The sequence below is a fragment of the Felis catus genome, chromosome A1 (genome assembly GCF_018350175.1).
Source record: "Felis catus isolate Fca126 chromosome A1, F.catus_Fca126_mat1.0, whole genome shotgun sequence".
In the NCBI taxonomy this organism is placed as follows: domain Eukaryota; kingdom Metazoa; phylum Chordata; class Mammalia; order Carnivora; family Felidae; genus Felis; species Felis catus.
In genome coordinates, this window is record NC_058368.1 from 136,749,967 (window position 1) to 136,767,790 (window position 17,824).

At 43.6% G+C, this 17,824-nt stretch overlaps 1 protein-coding gene across 2 annotated transcripts in view; it reads left to right on the forward strand.

The window, feature by feature from the left end:
* MAP1B (microtubule associated protein 1B) overlaps positions 1-17,824 on the forward strand; it is a 101,304-nt gene that overhangs the window by 67,866 nt on the left and 15,614 nt on the right. Inside the window, exons 1-3 of one of the 2 annotated variants that reach the window (XM_019835294.3) lie at positions 765-1,090; positions 4,241-4,323; positions 6,905-7,045. In XM_019835294.3, the coding sequence (XP_019690853.1) occupies positions 6,914-7,045 (132 nt within the window). In that variant the 5' untranslated portion in view covers positions 765-1,090; positions 4,241-4,323; positions 6,905-6,913. Of the gene's footprint in view, positions 1-764; positions 1,091-4,240; positions 4,324-6,904; positions 7,046-17,824 lie in introns of those variants that run through there. The other variant, XM_006927783.5, reaches the window with a different exon arrangement.

The window sequence follows — 17,824 nt, forward strand, 5'->3', positions numbered from 1 at the left end:
ACCCTTAAAAATGCATAGATTGAAATAATCTGTCAGACTTGGAATGACTGAATAAAGTCCCAGCAATAACTGAAAATTACAGGCTTATGTGAGTCTCAAAGATAGCCTTTGGGAGTGTACGGACAGAGGTCTCATTGTCTGCAAGGACCCTGCTGCTTCAGGGGTCCCCCGGGCCATCCTCTTTTGATTTTACAGACTTCTTTTTTGTCATACAACGGTCCCTGCCCCATTCACCCCAGGATCGAGCCCTCACAATTACAGTGAGTTTTGTGGGGAATCCCTCAAAAGGCTTTTTCTTATCAAAGCAATAAGCAACACAGTCATTTCATCTCAAGCCCCTGCTTTTGCTTCCCTCAGATCGATGCTGAGGAGAGTTGACTATTCACGGGGGCTGCCTAATGGTTTGGCTGTGAGCAGTTTCTGGGGAAGGCAGACTATAATGGTAGAGAGAGAGAGAGGCCGCAACCAGGTTGTCTTTCTTTCCTGGGAACTTCTTTTCTGAGGCAATTGAATGAGACCTTTGCAGGCGAGGGTGGTGGCCTCTCCTTCAGAATGCCTGGCCTGTTTCCCAGTGTGAAACATTCCCCAAATATGCAACTTTGCAAGCATCCCGGCCGCCTGCCGCCCGGGAGAGCTGGCGTTCCACTGGGGGGGGCGGGGGGGGGGTGTGCCGGGGCGGGGGCATGGGGCTCCAGCCCCTTCGGCAGCCCCTGCGCTCGCCAGATGCCAGCAAGGCCCGGCCCCTGGTTACATCGTCCAGGGAAAGAATCTGTCCAGCAGTCTGGCTGTGACAAGACCTTGAAGCTTCTCTCTCTCTCTCTCTCTCTCTCTCTAAATCCCCTCCTTCATTCAAATCCAATCCTATAAAAAGGCTTTTGTTGAAGGAGCAGCCATGGCATCTTGGTGCACGTCTGTGTCACTGCCTTCAGTCTTTCCAAAGATGGACAGAAAGTACATCGTTAGTTGAATTCCTGAGCAAACAGGTCTGAAAATTGACTTGGAGGGAGTAGAGGTAACCGGCGGCTGTCACATGGCATTTGTTGGGGCTGCAAGTGAGGAAGCCAAGGAGGAAGAGAGCTGCTCGTGGTTGGTAAGAAGCCCTCTGCCAGGGAACGCCTGGGAAGCAGGGTCCTTGCTGTGTGTCTGGGGAAGGACCTGCTTGAGTGGGCGAAGCTCGGACCGCCCTGGGCTATGGTTGCTTAGATGTGCGTTTGGAAGCTGTGGTTAGCAGAATTGGGCACTGCGTAGATCCCTTTGGAAAGAAAGGGGCTCTGATTCCTTTACCATCTCTTGGGGAGGAAGCCGCTTGTGTGTACCTCGCTCAGGCCTCCCTTTGTGGGTTCCTACAGGATAGAGCCAGGACTGCAGTTCTACCGTGGCATTGTGCTCCCTGCGCACGGCTTTGTGTGTCGGAAATAGTCACGTCAAAAGTATGATCAAGGAAATGACCATTCATTTCTCCTTGGTCTTCAGCTTTTGCTTGATTTTGTCTCAGCTCTGTGCTTTTGAACCTCCCCCACAGTCTTTGTTTCAAGGAGGCCACTGATGAAAGGACCTAGAAAGGGGGTGGTTTTCTGGGTTTTGCTGATTGTCATTCTATCATTTGCTTATTCACTTTGATGTTCTTTTGCTTCCGCGTTAAGTGCATATGGCTGTCCAAAGCAAAAACAACCAAGCCAAAAAAACAATGCCCAACAAATGATAGATTTTGGCATTCATAATAAGCATTCTTTCCCGTGGCTTAAATTTATTTTTCTCGAAGCTCAGTCCTTCGTCTGCTCGAACTGTGTGCCATTGTTCTGTTTTGGGATTTCTTCATTTTCAGGCATTTGGAGTAGGATACCACACACTTCTTTTCACCCTCTTTTTTTATGTGTCGGTACTCTGCCACCTTTGACTTTTTTTTCGCTTTTTGCCAATAATCTGTGAATGCTTTCTGGCTTCTTGCTTCTTGAAGCACATCCCTGCTATTACTCCCTTGGCTTTTCCCCTAACTCTCCCCTGGTGCTTACTGTTCTGCCGCGCCTGTTTTTCCAAATCCTGCTTCCAGTTACCAACCCCACAGAGCGGGGCAGCTGGGGGCTGTACAGCCAGGTGCACCAGGTGTAGGTCCTCACTCGAACACTCCCTAGTTGCATGACCTGGGACTAGTTAGTGCTCTTTTGCAGACTTCTTTGTCCTCAGCAGTAAAAGGGGACAATCACAGTACCTCTGTCAAAGAGCCCTCCAGGCGATTAAATGAGTTAGTACTGGTGAGGTGCTTAGACCTTAGACTGACATCATTATTGTTTAGCTTGGGCTTCTTCTATTTCTAATGAAGGGTTTATTGAGAGATATTAGCTCTTGGGAAAGAAGACAATGGAGGAGAATGGGTTTGATGATGTGATGGCGGTATTTCAGTATGTTTGTTTCTATAGGACTTCTGGTCCTTCATGATATAAAGGAAGAAAATCCCTGTGGACCCTAGACTGGTTTCTTGAGGTACAATTCACATGTCATACTGTTCACCCATTTAAAGTGTACTGTTCAACAGTTTTGGGTGTACTATTAATTTTAAGTTTTGGTAAAATACATAATTTTGGTAAAACACAAAATTTGCCAGTTTAACCATTTTTAAATGTACAATTCAGTGACACTAGTTACATTTATAATGTTGTGCGACATCACCTCTATTTCCAAAGCTTTTTCATCACCCCAAAGAGAAACTCTGTGCCTATTAAGTAGTAACTCCCCATTACTTCTCTCCCAGCTTCTGGTAACCTCTGATCTGCTCTCTGACTCTATGAATTAACCTATTCTAGATATTTCATGTAAGTGGAATCATACAGTATTTGTCCTTTTGTTCTGGCTTACTTCACTCCGCATACTTATTCCAAGGTTTTTCCATGTTGTTGCACACATTAGAACTCCATTCCTTTTTATGCCCGAGTAATATTCCGTTGCCTAGATATACCATTTTTTGTTTATCCAGTCATCCATAGGTGGACATTTGGGTTGTCTCCACCTTTTGGTTCTTGTAATAATGCTGCAGTGAACATTGGCATACAAGTATCTGTTCAAGTCCCTGCTTTCAATCTACCTCAGAGTGAAATTGCTAGATCGTATAGTAATTCTATTTTAGCTTTTTCAAGAACTGCCCAGCTATTTTTCTGGAAAGCAGTTGCTTTTTGATCATTCTCTATTCTTGTATTCCTCTCCTTTGGTGTTTATTTCCCCCAGATTTCACTCCATTCTGTCTTGTCACCCAAGTTTCCTTATACTTCCAAGCAGCAGACATATTCTTGTCTACCCTCCAACGACATGTTTCCCCTCCATATGTCTGAGGGAACACCACTCTTTTCTCTTCCTCATCAACTGGTACAGCATATATAGCCCACTGTGGCCACACATCCACCTGGTCACTTGTTGTCTAATTGCCCAGGAAAGGGGAGAGTATACGTAGAAGGTCATCTACAGGCCTCAGTCTACTTCGACTGGAGATGGTTTCCGACACCCAGATGCCCCTAAAACCTTTAAGGTGTGGGAAATCAGTGATGTGGAGCCAGAAGCCCTCTAAGATTTCAGTCCTCCTTAGGCTCCTTCACCCCTGCAACACCTTGCTTTGTTTTTCTCCATCAACTTTGCTTGTCTTTACAGGCAGTTTGACCACTCTGTCCGGCCGGAGAGTTGTTCTCCACTCTTCATTTGCTCACAGTTTCCCCACTTTTCTATGAGCAAGTGAATTAATTAACGAATACTCCAACAGCCTGTAAGCCTGCCTCAGACAGCCATTCTGGTTGTTGGGTAATTGTTAGCTGGGGTTTCTGGATGTCATTCATCTCACAATCGGGCTCCTAATTAATCTCCGCACCATTCTCACCAGAAGAAAGGCTGATGCGGAGAAACATCCCCAATTACCATGAGAAAGGAAATGTCAAGAGCCCCGTTGAGTTTTCCTGGCATCCACCCCTCGTCTCAGATGAAAACCGCCGTTAACGCGCTGAGGCAGCTTGGCGGGCAACCCTGAAAACTCGAAGGTTGTGCGAGTATGAGGAGCCCCAGACACCCGGACCCAACTCTGGGAGGAACCTGCAGGGTCCGTGCCCTTGTGTAGGAACACCAATTGTGGTTCCCAAGATCGCGTGGAGAGTCTCGGGGCTGCGTGCCCAGCAGAGTCTCTGCTGTCCCTGCAGCCAGCAGGGCAGTTTTAATCTGGAAAAGCTAAAGGTCTCCCCTTTTGTCTGTGTTTTTGTGTCTCTAGGACAAAAGATCCTTCATCACCGAAGTGACGTTTTAGAAACAGTGGTCCTGATCAACCCTTCAGATGAAGCAGTCAGCACTGAGGTAAGCATCTGGCTCTGCGGGGTCTGGGGTAGGGCCTCACGCGGTGGACAGAGACCACCATATTGGAAGGGCAGGGGCGGGTGGGGCAGGAGAAGGACTCAGGAGAGAAGTTCTTTACCCCCAGTCAGCGGCTGGTTCTGTACCTGATTACCATGCCAGACTGTCCTTCCCAATGAGGACAAGGTGGAAGATGCTAGCCAGAACTAGAATACTTTGTATAGTCAGGGGGTTATGAAATCTTGGGTATTTATGGAGGGTGTGCTGCCGGGATAGTGTCTGGCTGGGATGTAGCAGGGGGAAATAGACTGCAAGCCCTCAAACCAGGACATTCAGCACACAAATTTGGAGAAAAATGGTATCTTGAGGCAAACCCCCTTCAAGCCATTCTGCTCCCCCTCTAATCACCACTGAAAGGAGGATACATGGCTATCAAGAGTATAGGCTTTGGTGCCAGACTCCCTGGGTTTTGCCACTTTTTAGCTGGTGGCCTTGGGGAAGATTATTTATTGTCTTTTTGTCTCAGTTTCCATCTTTGTGAAATGGAGGTCACAACACAACAGCACTTACCGTGTTGTGATTAGAAGTATCAAACGCTTAAAACAGAGTGTGTAACCACTGAAATATAAATGTTGGTTGTTCTTATTAATATTATTATTACTATCATTCGAAATCGTTGCCAAAAAGAATAGCTGGGTATTTCAGAGACTACTGGAAGATTAGAACTTGGCTGAAGCCAAGAATCCCTGGCCCCCTCCAGGTCAGAGGAATTGATATATCTCCATTTCCCACTTCTTTTATTACAGTTTAGTACTGTTGAGATTGGGTTGCTTCTTGGACGTTAAAGTTGCCATAGTCCCTGGGGGACCTTCATTATCCACAGCATCTCTTCTGCTCATGCTTTGAGCCTATTTTTTAAATTTGAGAAATAATCCACATACCATAAAATCCATCTTTTAAAGTGTGCAATCCATTGGTTTTTAGTATATTCACAAAGTTGTGTGCTCATCATCACTGTCTATTCCAAAACATGTCTGTCGCCCCTCAACAGTCTGAAACCCATTAGCCAACAATCCCTATTCCTCCCACTTGCCAGCAAGCACTAATCTACTTTTTGCCTCGGTGGATTTGCCTATTCTGAGTATTTTGGATAATGGAATCATACCATATTCTGTATGGCTTATTTCACTCAGCATAATGTCTTCAAGAGTCATCATATTGTAGCATGTATCAGTTTTTCATTTCTTTTTTATGGCTAAATACTATCCCACTGCATGGATGTACCACATTTTGTTTATCCATTCATCAGTTGATGGACATTGGGTTGCTTCTACTTTTTGGCTATCATCATGTAGACTGTTTTTTTTCTTTTTAAAGATTATTTATTTGAGAGAGAGAGAGAGAGAGAGAGAATAAGCAGGGAGGAGCAGAGAGAGAGGGAGAGAGAGAATCCCAAGCAGGCTCTACACTGTCAGCACAGAGCCCGATGTGGGGCTCGAACTCACAAACTGAGATCATCACCTGAGTCGAGATCTAGAGTTGGATGCTTAACCAACTGAGCCACCCCGGTGCTCCTATGTAGACTGTTTTCATTCCACTTCCACTGGCTCCAGATCAGCAGGACCTGTTTGACGGTCCATGAAGGCACAAGGTTGAGGCACATAGCGGGGTAGTAGTCTCTCTGTGACTAACAGAATCAGGAAGTAAAGACAACTTGAAATGGAAAAAGGAAACATGAGGAATTTCTTTGAGGAATTCAGTCTTGCTTGAATAGTAACTTGCTGGAACAGTTACTTCAGCCCATGTGTGTTTCCTTGATCAGAGCTTAGGGTTCTTGGGGGCCATGGGTCATATCCTGTTTACTTTTATATCCCTCCCTTGGTGTCTAGCATGCTGCCTGGCAATTTGTGCTGAACTGAGCTGTGATCAGAACGAATACCTTGGTGCTTGGAGCAGCGTTTCTGCTGAAGGACAGGCTGGCTTCCTGCCACTTAAAGAACAGAGAGTTCTTTCGTGCAAACCACTTATGATTCTCTTTAAAAGATTCCCCTTTGCTGCAGCCTTTTGTTTATGTTCAATGTCAGGCACCTTGCTGATCCCACTGGAGCTGGCGTTTGGAGATGAGCTTTTGGTGTATGGCTTGGAAGGAAAGGGGTCCTGTAAGGGAGGGCCTGACTTGGGACCCTCATTGAGAACCTGTGCTTCCTGAAGCAGCAGTCAGGGGATCTGGACTATACTTGGTGACTCAACCTGTGAGATATCCCTGAGTCTCATAGGCTGTGTGCTGCTAGCAGACACAGCTGTGGAGCAAATGATTGCCAACTGTATAGACTGCTTTGAGAAAGGCAAGGAAACTAGGGGGAGAAAGTCAACTACCACGGCTGGCTTGGCCATCGCAAACATGGAAAATGGCATTCCTGGGCGAGCTGATGACCATAGTCGTTGGCTCTGTCCAGTTCCCTCGGGAAAATGAATGAGTTTCATTGGTAATAGATTTCAAGCCCTACCTGGGCCAGCCCTGTCCTGAAAGTGGGATGGTGCCGTTGGAGATGGCTCACGTCCTGCTCCCTGTGCTTTGTTTCAGGTGCGCTTAATGATCACTGATGCTGCTCGACACAAGCTGCTCGTGCTGACAGGACAGTGCTTTGAAAATACCGGAGAGCTCATTCTCCAGTCCGGCTCTTTCTCCTTCCAGAATTTCATAGAGATTTTCACCGATCAAGAGGTGGGCTCCTGTCTAGAAATATCTAAGCTTTACAGTTGTTTGGTTACAGTTGTAGCCTTAGGCTCCACTTTGAAAGCACTGGGTGGAGTTGGGAGAAGGGGAGGGAATGTCTCACCTTTCAAATAAGTAAAACTGCATGATATGACATATGACAGTTCTGTGACTCATCACCAAAAGAATTTAGAGCACCCATCTATAATGGATTGGTACCATTCTTAATGTGCTGGAGATACCAGTGGAGGGGGCTTAGATGGCAAAAATGATGGAGAAAATTGGAATGACAGAGCCAAAAAGAAAACCCAGGTTTCGTCTTCTCTGAGAGACTACTCCAAAGATCTCTTGGACTTTTGGTAGGATTTAACTGCCCTGATCTCTTTTCAAATTTGTATTTACTTTTCCTGGCCTAATTATTTCTGATTGGTCTTACTCTTCATGCCTGGTCCCAATGTTTGAACAGCCCAACAAAGGCAGGGCTCAAGAAAGGAAGGCAAGTAGGAAAATGGGGCATATCCATGCCCCAAGAAAAAGATGGTTAAGGTCGCTGGACTAAACCTGGGCATTAATATTTCAAATAAATAAATCTTATTCGGTGATGATACAGGGGAGGTGTTAAATACTATAGGACATTAGTGGTATCTGGTAAAATCAGATTGAAGAGTTTAATTTGGTTATTTCTGCTGGAGAATTTATTTTGGCTGGGAAAATTCTCTTTCCAAAAAAACTGCCTCTTTCACTTTGTTTCTTTGTTTATAGTAGTTAGACACTTCAGGGCCACCAGCTTAGCAGGTTGGGACCTGGCCATAGTGGATGACAGGTTTCTACGTGGAGGGGTTGAGGGATGTGTGCATGGAAGGAGTCTCTGTGTCCATTTGAAACCATCTTCCTGAGAACTTCCTGAGATGCTGGCCCCTCTATCTCCCGCGTGTTGCAAAGGGCCATCTGTCTTTCTGCATTTAAGCTTCTTTAACCCTGGGGTTCACAGAGAGGTCCCTGTGTACCTGTCATCGCCGGCAAGAGCGGTAAATAAACCTCCCGGCTTTGTTTGGCTTGCCCGGAGGCTTTGTGAAAGCTCTGGCCAGGTGACATAACAGTGTTTCACTCTCCCCCCACTGGGGGAATAAAAAACTGTGAAAAGGAACATTTCACTTAACATTTAAAGCCCTGGCTTTCAGAAGGTGTGATGTCAGCTGGGTTCTGAGGCAGACAGCCCTGGCTCCCCACAGCAAGAAGGGGCCCCAGGGTATACTCATGGCCCCTTTACCTTACCATCTTTACCACTTGAAAATGAAGGCTTTTGCCCCATCTTTCTCCAGAGCTTGTTATCTGTCCACCTCCAAGGCTACTAGAGTTTAGCCTGCATGATTGGAAATCGCTGGACTAGACCAATGGTCACCATGATTGCCTACTATGGCCTTGGAAAAAGGGTTTGAGTTCAGAATGAGTCAGTAACAAAGCGACCGTGAAGGTCACTGGTGTTTAGTTTTGTTACATTTATCCAGTCCTTGATAGATACTAGTCACTCCACAGAAACCAGAAACACCATTTAGGAAAAACAAAAAAAAAACTGAAGTTTTTTAAGAATAAGAATAGCTAAAAATAAATGGACTGAAAAATATAATTATCAGTACATTTTGAGCTTCAGGTTTTGGGAGTCTTAGTCATTGGAAGTCAACTACAAAACCAGAACTTACAGATAGAACAGTCATCTGGCTGACCCATTCCTCCCTGAAATCCGAGGATGTGAAATCACATCTCCTGGGACATTTTTCAGTCTGTCTCTTAGTGAGTTTTTCCTTATTTGTCTCACTGTATCTTCAAGGAAGGAATGTGCTCCCTTTTCCACCTGGTGATGTCTCTGACACCCTTCACCAACACTGCCAGTTTTTTTTTTTTCTTTCAGAATAATTATTTTCAGATCTGCACACTGTTCTTCATAAAAGAAGATAGTAAAAGTTTCTTACATTCTCTGGTCACTCTCAACCAAACCTGGTGGCAGGATGAGATGGATATGGGAGAAATTCAGGAGTTGTCTTGGTCATGTTTCAGTGCCTTGGCATTATGAGACAATTGGATACATGAGTTGAGGGCTCAAGGAACTCAGAGCTGAGCTGGAGATATGTGTAAGCCATCAGCATATTATAAACCAGATGAAGTGATCTAGAGACAGAAGCATATTAGAAGAGAAAGGGGCTCTAGTCTAGCATTTAGAGGTCATGGCCAAGGAGAAGGAGCCAGCCATTTCAGTTGGCTTGTTCATTTGGTTTTAGTCTAATTTCTGTAAAATGCCATGACTCATACTGGACACCGTACTACAAGGGTCACTAACCGGGTTAGGATTGTGTGTCAGTGATTTCTGTAGTTTTCAATGTAATCATCTTTTAAGTCTGAAAGTAACTTTTGACTGTCAACATCCTAATCAAATGTCAGTGGGGAGGGAATGCAGGCTTTGAGGAGTGCTGTCATTTACATAAATTGGGGGCTCCCCTTAAGAAAAAGAAAACAAAATTATCAATACACAGTTAAGTACGGAGCTTTGGGAGGGGACCATGCCAGTAAGAAGCCTTGAAGTTTAAGCTTCTTTAGCTTTATGATCAATCCATTTTACTGTCAGCTAAAATCCCTGAGTCTTTTTCATGAGTGTTGTTGTTAAGTCGCATTTTCCAATCCTGTACTTCATGCAGCTGGTTTATTGGACCCTGCATTTATCCCTTTAGAATGCCATCCTGTTAGAATTGAGTTAGCCATCATCATCCCAATGTCAAAGGCTTTTGTAAATGTTTTAGTTCTGCCATCCCACATTTTACTATGCCTCCCATTTGCAGGCCACCTACAGATTTGATAAACATGTCTTCACCATTTTTATCCATGTCTGTGCTCACCAGGACATAGATGAGCCCTAGGGTAGCCCATCATAGACCTGTATCCAGGTTGACACTAAGCAGCAGGATTTATGACTGACTTCAAATCCATCTAATTCTGCTATCACACTGTTCAGAGATCTTATTAAACGTCTTGCTAAAACCCAGAGATACATTGTCCACTGTATTTCCTCATTAGCCAAGCAAGTAACTTAATCACAAAAGGAAATGTAGTTAGAGTAGGCCTCGTGGTTTAGAAATTCAAGTCTTACTTCATTATCTGCAATAAAGCCACTTATTTCCTATATCTTCCTTCCTCTTCCAGTATGCCTGCATTTAATTAGAAAAATTAGTTAACAAAAAAGACTGTCTTTGCCCCAGTATTTCTTCCAGTCATGTCTCTCATCTCTATTTGTGGGAACAAGGGAAGGGTAGTGTGCTTGAGAAGCATTAGCAGGCTCACGTCACTTCCAAAGCAGCCACTCCCGGAGGATAGTACATATTGAATTGGCCAAGTTCAGTGCAGTTTAACAAACATCTATGGAGCTGATGGTGTATGAGGGAAACACAGATCCTGATACAGAGTTACGAGGATGTGTTTCCTTCTGTTCGGGAGCTTTTACTATAATGGGCTACACTACCTACTATGATGATAATTTCCAAACTCTTTTAGAGGAAGACTGTTTCAGAGTCCCAAGATTTACTCACAAGTTTCCTTGCCGCTGCTAACACTGTTGGCTCCTTGCGGTTCTCCTCTATGAGTTGCATAAGCATTGAGTGAGTAGACACTCTTAAGACTTAGTCTTTGTCCTGAGGCTCTCACTCCAGCATGCCTGTTGGTATGCAGGTCTGGAAGCTGGCTTGGGAATGGGGGGAGGCAGGGGCTATTTCTGCTGTGTAGCTCCAGGACTGTGGCAGTTTTTCCTCCTAATCCATCTGTCTCCTTCACGACGGCCTCTCTGTAGCCCTGGCCTCTGCATCCCTAGCTCTTCATGCCTGGTATGCTGCTGCTTCTCCAGAGGGACCAGATTTTCCCTTTCTGAAACGAAACCTGTCCAGTGCTGACTTTCTTTCCTGCTTTCCCTTGTATTCCATACTTTTCACCAGGCTCTCTACGGTTTTTCAATACCCTTGACTTCCTCAAAATTCTGTGCAAACTTGCTTTCTTTTGGGGTCACATCTTCTTTGTTTCATAGGAACTTCCCAGCCGGAAGTGAAAAGATGGAAAGTAGGGAGGTATTCCTCAAGTCTTTTTACCTTCTCCTTGAACTTTGTGATTAAAAACCCTCTACACACAGCTAGCTCGTACCCTTAGCTACCATACCCCAGAGGGAAATTTCACAAACTGAAATGAACTAAACTTAATTTTAAAATCTCACTATTAAAGACTCAGCAGTTTGAGTTTTCCTAGATTTCTCACGTAAAATGTATTATAAAGCATGAAGAGTTTGTATGTACTTTACGTGAAAATGAGGATTGAGAGAACCCTATTTTGGCTATAGTAATGGTGATGAGGGTCTAAGCTAATTATTGGATGACAAACCCTATTTGGTGCTCATGTTTGCTTTGGTCAGCAGATAATTTGAGTGAAAGCTCCCCCAGATGTGCTTTTTTTTTTCTTTTTTTTCAGTTTTCTTGCGTTCCAAAATAGTTGATATTTGAAATTGTTAAGTCAGAGGTAAACAGCAAAGTCAAAGGCTTCTTCTTCTTCTTCTTCTTCTTCTTCTTCTTCTTCTTCTTCTTCTTCTTCTTCTTCTTCTTCTTCTTTTTTTTTAATAATTTATTGTCAAGTTAGCTAACATACGGTGTAGTCTTGGCTTCAAGAGTAAATTCCCATGTACTTACATACAACACCCAGTTTTCATACCAACAAGTGCCCTCCTCAATGACCATCACCCATTTTCCCTGCACCTCTACCCCCACCCCCATCAACCCTCAGTTTATTTTCTGTATTTAAGACTCTCTTTTTTTTTTTTTAAAGGATATTTATTTATTTTTGAGAGAGAATGAGAGAGAGAGAGAGAGAAGGGGAGGGGCAGAGAGAGGGGGAGAGATTGGATCCAAAGTAGGCAGCCTCTTTGCTCACTGCACAGAGCCTGACATGGGGCTTGAACCCACAAACCGTGAGATCATGACCGGAATCGAAATCAAGAGTTAGACGCCTAACCGACTGAGCCACCCAGGTGCCCCTTTATTTAAGAGTCTCTTATGGTTTGCCTCCCTCTCTGTAACTTATTTTTCCTTCCCTATGGTCTTCTGTTAAGTTTCTCAAATTCCATGCATGAGTGAAAACACGGTATCTATCTTTCTCTGATTGACTTATTTCACTTAGCATAATACACTGTAGTTCCATCCATGTTGTTGCAAATGGCAAGATTTCATTCTTTTTGATTACTGAGTAATATTTCATTGTGTGTGTGTGTGTGTATATATATATATATATATATATATATATATATATATATATATACATACCACATCTTCTTTATCCATTCATCAGCTGATAGACATTTGGGCTCTTCCCATAATTTGGCTATTGTTGACAGTGCTACTATAAACAGTGGAGTACATATACCCCTATAGATCAGCACTTTTGTATCCTTTGGATAAATACCTAGTAGTGCAATTGCTGGGTCATAGAATAGTTCTACTTTTAATTTTTTGAGGAACCTCCATGCTGTTTTCCAGAGTGGCTGTACCAGCTTGCATTCCCACCAACAATGCAAAAGAGATCCTCTTTCTCCGCATCCTCGCCAACATCTGTTGTTGCCTGAGTTGTTAATGTTAGCCATTCTGACAGGTGTGTGGTGGTATCTCATTGTGGTTTTGATTTGTATTTCCCTGATGATGAAAGATGTTGAGCATCTTTTCATGTGTCTGTGAGCGATCTGGATGACTTCTTTGGAAAAGTGTCTATTCATGTCTTTTGCCCATCTCTTCACTGGATTATTTGTTTTAGGGGTGTTGAGTTTGATAAGGTTTTTTTTTTTAATTTTTAATGTTTATTTTTGAGAGAGAGACAGAATGCAAGTGGGGGAGGGGCAGAGAGAGGGAGACACAGAATCCAAACAGCCCTAGGCTCTGAGCTGTCAGCACAGAGCCTGACACGTTGCTTGAACCCACAAACTGTGAGATCACGACTGGAGCTGAAGTCTGACTCTCAACCGACTGTGCCACCCCAGTGCCCTGATAAATTCTTTATAGATTTTGGATACTAACCCTTTATCTGATATTTCATTTGCAAATATTTTCTCCCATTCCCATTGTGATCTGAAAATATGTGTGGTATGATCTCAATCCTTTTATATTTTTTGAGGGCTGTCTTGTGACCCAGTATGTGATCTATTTTGGAGAATGTTCCAAGTGCACTTGAGAAGAGTGTGTATTCTGCTGCTTTTGGATGAAAAGTTCTGAATATATCTGTTAGGTCCATCTGGTCCATTGTGTCATTCAGAGCCATTGTTTCCTTACTGATTTTCTGCCTAGATGATCTGTCCATTGCTATAAGTGGAGCATTAAAGTCTCCTACAATCACAGTATTGTTATCTATACACTTATTTATGTTTGTGATTAACTGATTTATATATCTGAGTGCCTCCACATTGGGGGCATAAACATTTATAATTATTAGATCTTCTTAATGGATAGAGCCCTTATTTATGAAATAATGCCCTTGTTCATCTCTTGTTACAGTCCTTGTTTTAAAATCTAGTTTGTCTGATAGAAATATGGCTACTCCAGCTTCCTTTTGACATCCAGTAGCATGACAGATCATTCTCCATACCCTCACTTTCAATCTGCAGGTGTCCTCAGGTCTAAAATGAGTTTCCTATAGGCAGCATATAGATGGATCCTGTTTTGTTTTGTTTTGTCTTTATCCATTCTAATACCCTATGTTTTTTGATTGGGGCATTTAGTCCATTTACATTTAGAGTGATTATTGAAAGATGTGGATCTAGTGTCATTGTGTTACCTGTAGGTTTTGTGCTTGTGGTGAGGTCTCTGGTCCTTTGTAGTCTTTGTTGCTTTCTACTCACAGAGTCCCCCCTTTAGGATCTCCTGCAGGGTTGGTTTAGTGGTCATGAACTCCTTTAATTTTTGTCTGGGAAAGCCTTTATTTCTCCTATTCTGAGTGATAGCCTTGCTGGATAAAGGATTCTTGGTTGCCTATTTTTCCTATTCAGCATGTTGGATATTTCCTGCCATGCCTTTCTGGCCTGCCAAGTTTCAGTGGACAGGTCTGCTACTACCCTTATGTGTCTACCTTTGAGTTAAGGCCCATTTGTCCCTAGCTGCTTTCAGAATTCTCTCTTTATCTTTGTATTTTGCCAGCTTCACTATGATTTGTCTTGGTGTTAACCTGTTTTTGCTGATTTTCAATAGAGTTCTCTATGCCTCCTGGACTTGGATGTCCTTTTCCTTTCCTGGATTAGGGAAGTTCTCAGCTATAATTTGTTCACCTAAACCTTCTGCCCCTTTCTCTCTCTTCTGGAACTCCTATGATAAGGATATTATTTTGTTTCATTGAATCACTTAGGTCTCTAATTTTCCCCTTGTGGTCTAGTAATTTCCTTTCCCTCTTTTCTCTGCCTCATCATTTTACATAATTTTATCTTCTGTATCACCTATTCTCTCATCTGCTTCTTCCATCCTTGCTGTAACTGCATGTAGTTTATTTTGCATCTCATTTATAGCATTTCTTAATTCATTGTGATTATTTCTTAGGTCCTTGATCTCTGCAGCAATAGATTCTCTGCTGCCTTCTATGCTTTAGTCTTATGACTATTATTCTAAATTCATGTTTAGATATGTTGTTTATATCTGTTTTGAGCAGTTCTCTGGCTATCACTTCTTTCTGGAATTTCTTTTGAGGAGAATTCTTCTGTTTCATCATTTTGGCTAGTTTTCTGTCCTTTGTGTGTTTTAATAGCTTGTTATGTGTCCTGCACCTGTGAGTACTACTACATTAAAATGGGGTCATACACTGTCCAGGGCCTGGCACTTCAGGAAGTGTTTTGGAATATGTTATGTGCTCTCTGTTGTTGTGACTCGGGTTGCTTTATCTCCCTACTCGTAGTGGTGGATTGTTTGGACCTTCCATCAGGTGTGCTTTGATTTGTGCCTAGAAAAAGTAAAAAAGGGGGGAGGGTTGGGGAAGCCTACCCCATACAAAGAGAGGAATGAAAGGAGCGGAAAAAGAAAAAAAAAAAAAAAAAAAAAGACCAGGCATAGAATCAAAGAAACTCTAAGGCTTAATCCAGAAAGAGAGAGAGAAAGAGAGAAAAATAAAGAAGGAGCCACATAAAAGGTATCAACAGAACAGAGTAAAAATGCCTGATTAAACAACCAGAACAGAAAAAGAAAGAAAAACAAAAGACATATTTATATATAGCAGGAATTTACTAAAAGTCAAATCAGAAACTATGAGCCTGATTCCAAAGTGGGGGGTGGGGGGAGGAAGAGGAGGGTAGAAAGAAAGGAAAGAAAAAGTGAAGAAAGAAAACAAACCCATCAGCCTAACATACAAAACTGCAGGACAGTTGTCTGTTGGTGTCTTGGAACCTGTGGCTATGCTGGTCTGGAGGAGGGGCCCACGGGCTTGCTCAGTGTCAATCCCACTCTGGTAGATATGCAGTTACCAGGCACGGAGGGGCGGGGTTTGGTGTTAGGCGGGTCTGCCTCCACTGGGGACCACTGTCCCCGTTTCCTGAAGCCCACCGAGTTGGTGACGGGGAGGAAAATGGCAACACCCCAGTCTCTCCTCCCCGGACGGGGTGTCTCAAACCACGCTGTTCAGGCAACCTTCCCAGAGCAGCACAGGTGGCTGGCTTGCCCCTGCTGCATAGTCTCCCAGTCTCCTGCGCCTCCAAGGTGCTCAGCTGGGATTCAAACCCCGATGTCTTAAAGGATCCTGCCCACACGGACCTGGTTCTTGGGGTAGCGCCACTCCGCCCAGCTGACAAAGGGCCTCTTGGCTGGTACCTGAAGGGTCTTTTATCGTTGGGGGCGGGAAGCAATACACCTTCTTCCCACTATACTCAAGGGAGGAGACTGTTCTCTCCCAGGGCGCCCTTGAGATCACTACTGAGCCCTGGGGCCGCTCCTCTTCCCCCACCCAGGTACGTGCATTCCGCGGCAGCTCCGGTTCAGAGAAAGTCGCACACCCCTGAAAACTCCGATCTTTAGCTCCTAAAGCTGTTTTTAAAGTAGAAACTGGCACACTCCATATTTCTCGTTCTCCAGTGCGTGTTCTGAAGAGGTTTTTCTCCTGTCCAAACAAATACCACACTTCCACAGCCTCTCTCTCTTCCTATTGTCTCTCCACAGAAGGGGTTCCCCAACTCTGTGCCTAGGCTTCTAATTTTCTCTCTCCCACTTCACAAACACGCACCTCTGTCCCCCCAAGCTGTCTCTTTCCTCCTGTGGAGATTTTTCTGTCACTCCGCAACCTCTATTCCTGGCTGTTCCAAGTGTTCTGGCCTCAATACAGCTGTGTTTGAGAACAAGGGAAATTCCGGTCTCCCTACTTGTCTGCCATCTTAACTCCTCTCCCAAAGGCTTCTTATTTTGCTATCTTGTGACCTGTCACATAAAATGTAGGACAGATACACTAACAAAACAAAAATGGCCATTTTACTGTAATCTAATGTAGGAAAATTCAGAGTCTATACATGATCCCTCTACAAATATGCATACGAGTAGCCACACTAGGAGGTTGTGTGAGACAGAGGACACCACTCTAAGACCGGAAGGCAAGAGTTCAGACCTGCTGGCTTGGGGGTGCCGGGGCCAAGTACAGTCTTTGCGTTACCCTTTCATAGTTTAACATCAAAGACACAGAGCTCTTTTCACTTGAAACTCTGGGCTGATTTATGAGCTTTGCTGTAAGTGATAGAAGAGTGCAGTTTATAACATGATTCTTCCTCACTATTTACTAAGCCAAGACCATGAAACATATGGCTGTCATATGGAGTGAGAAAGAGAATAGCATTTTTATTAAACTGACATTCTCTGTTTTTATTCCAATTTACTCTTCTACATTCCCATCCTATGGTAGTAAACAATGCATTGAAAAAGTTTTGAGCCAAATTTGATCTTAGCCACTCATATCCAGTTTGCCCTGAGAAGAGCAGGAGTTGTGAGGGAGTAGAATGTCTCACCTTGAATTTAAACATGAGCAGACGGATATAATTATCCAATTGCTTTAATCATCATGATTTCAATCAAAGTATTTGTATTTGCAGAGAATCTACTGGGTGGACCACTCATGTTTTAAAGATGCTAGAATCAGTAATTTTTTGTTGTCATGTGCAGTCTAGAACTATCTGTCTCCAATGGGAGGAAAATCACATCAAACTTTTGTCTTTCGTATCTACCAAATTCTAAAAGTAGTCAACAAGTGCACTAGATCTAAATTCCTTTAGTGTGTCAGTAAGGCCTCTTTGCCAAGCCCAATGGAATAAAAGAAAACACTTTATATAAGTGGTGAAATGATTCACATAGGCTTCCCTGTGATTGTTTAAAGGGCATTTTTGCATGGCAGGTACCTGGGAATGAGATCCAAAGTATTTCCTAACTGCTGTGGCACAGGCACGATTATTCAGATGGTCACTGGTCCTAGAACTGGAGCAGCGGTCTGGAGTTCCCCTCCTGGGCAAGAACAGATGCCATAGGGGTCCCAGAGGAGGTGCTGGTGGTGAGGAGGGGTGGTTGAGGCAGAAGGGAGTGGTAGGAGGGGTCAGTACAGAGGCTATTCACCTACCAGAATGGAAATATTTCTGCATTTACCCAACTAGCATCTCTGAAATCAGCCCTGTGCACACCCAATGATCCTATAATACTTAGTAATGGATGGAGGTGATGGATCAGTGATGAGAGTCACTTAAAACTTTTCTTTCTTCCTTTATTATTATTTTTTTAA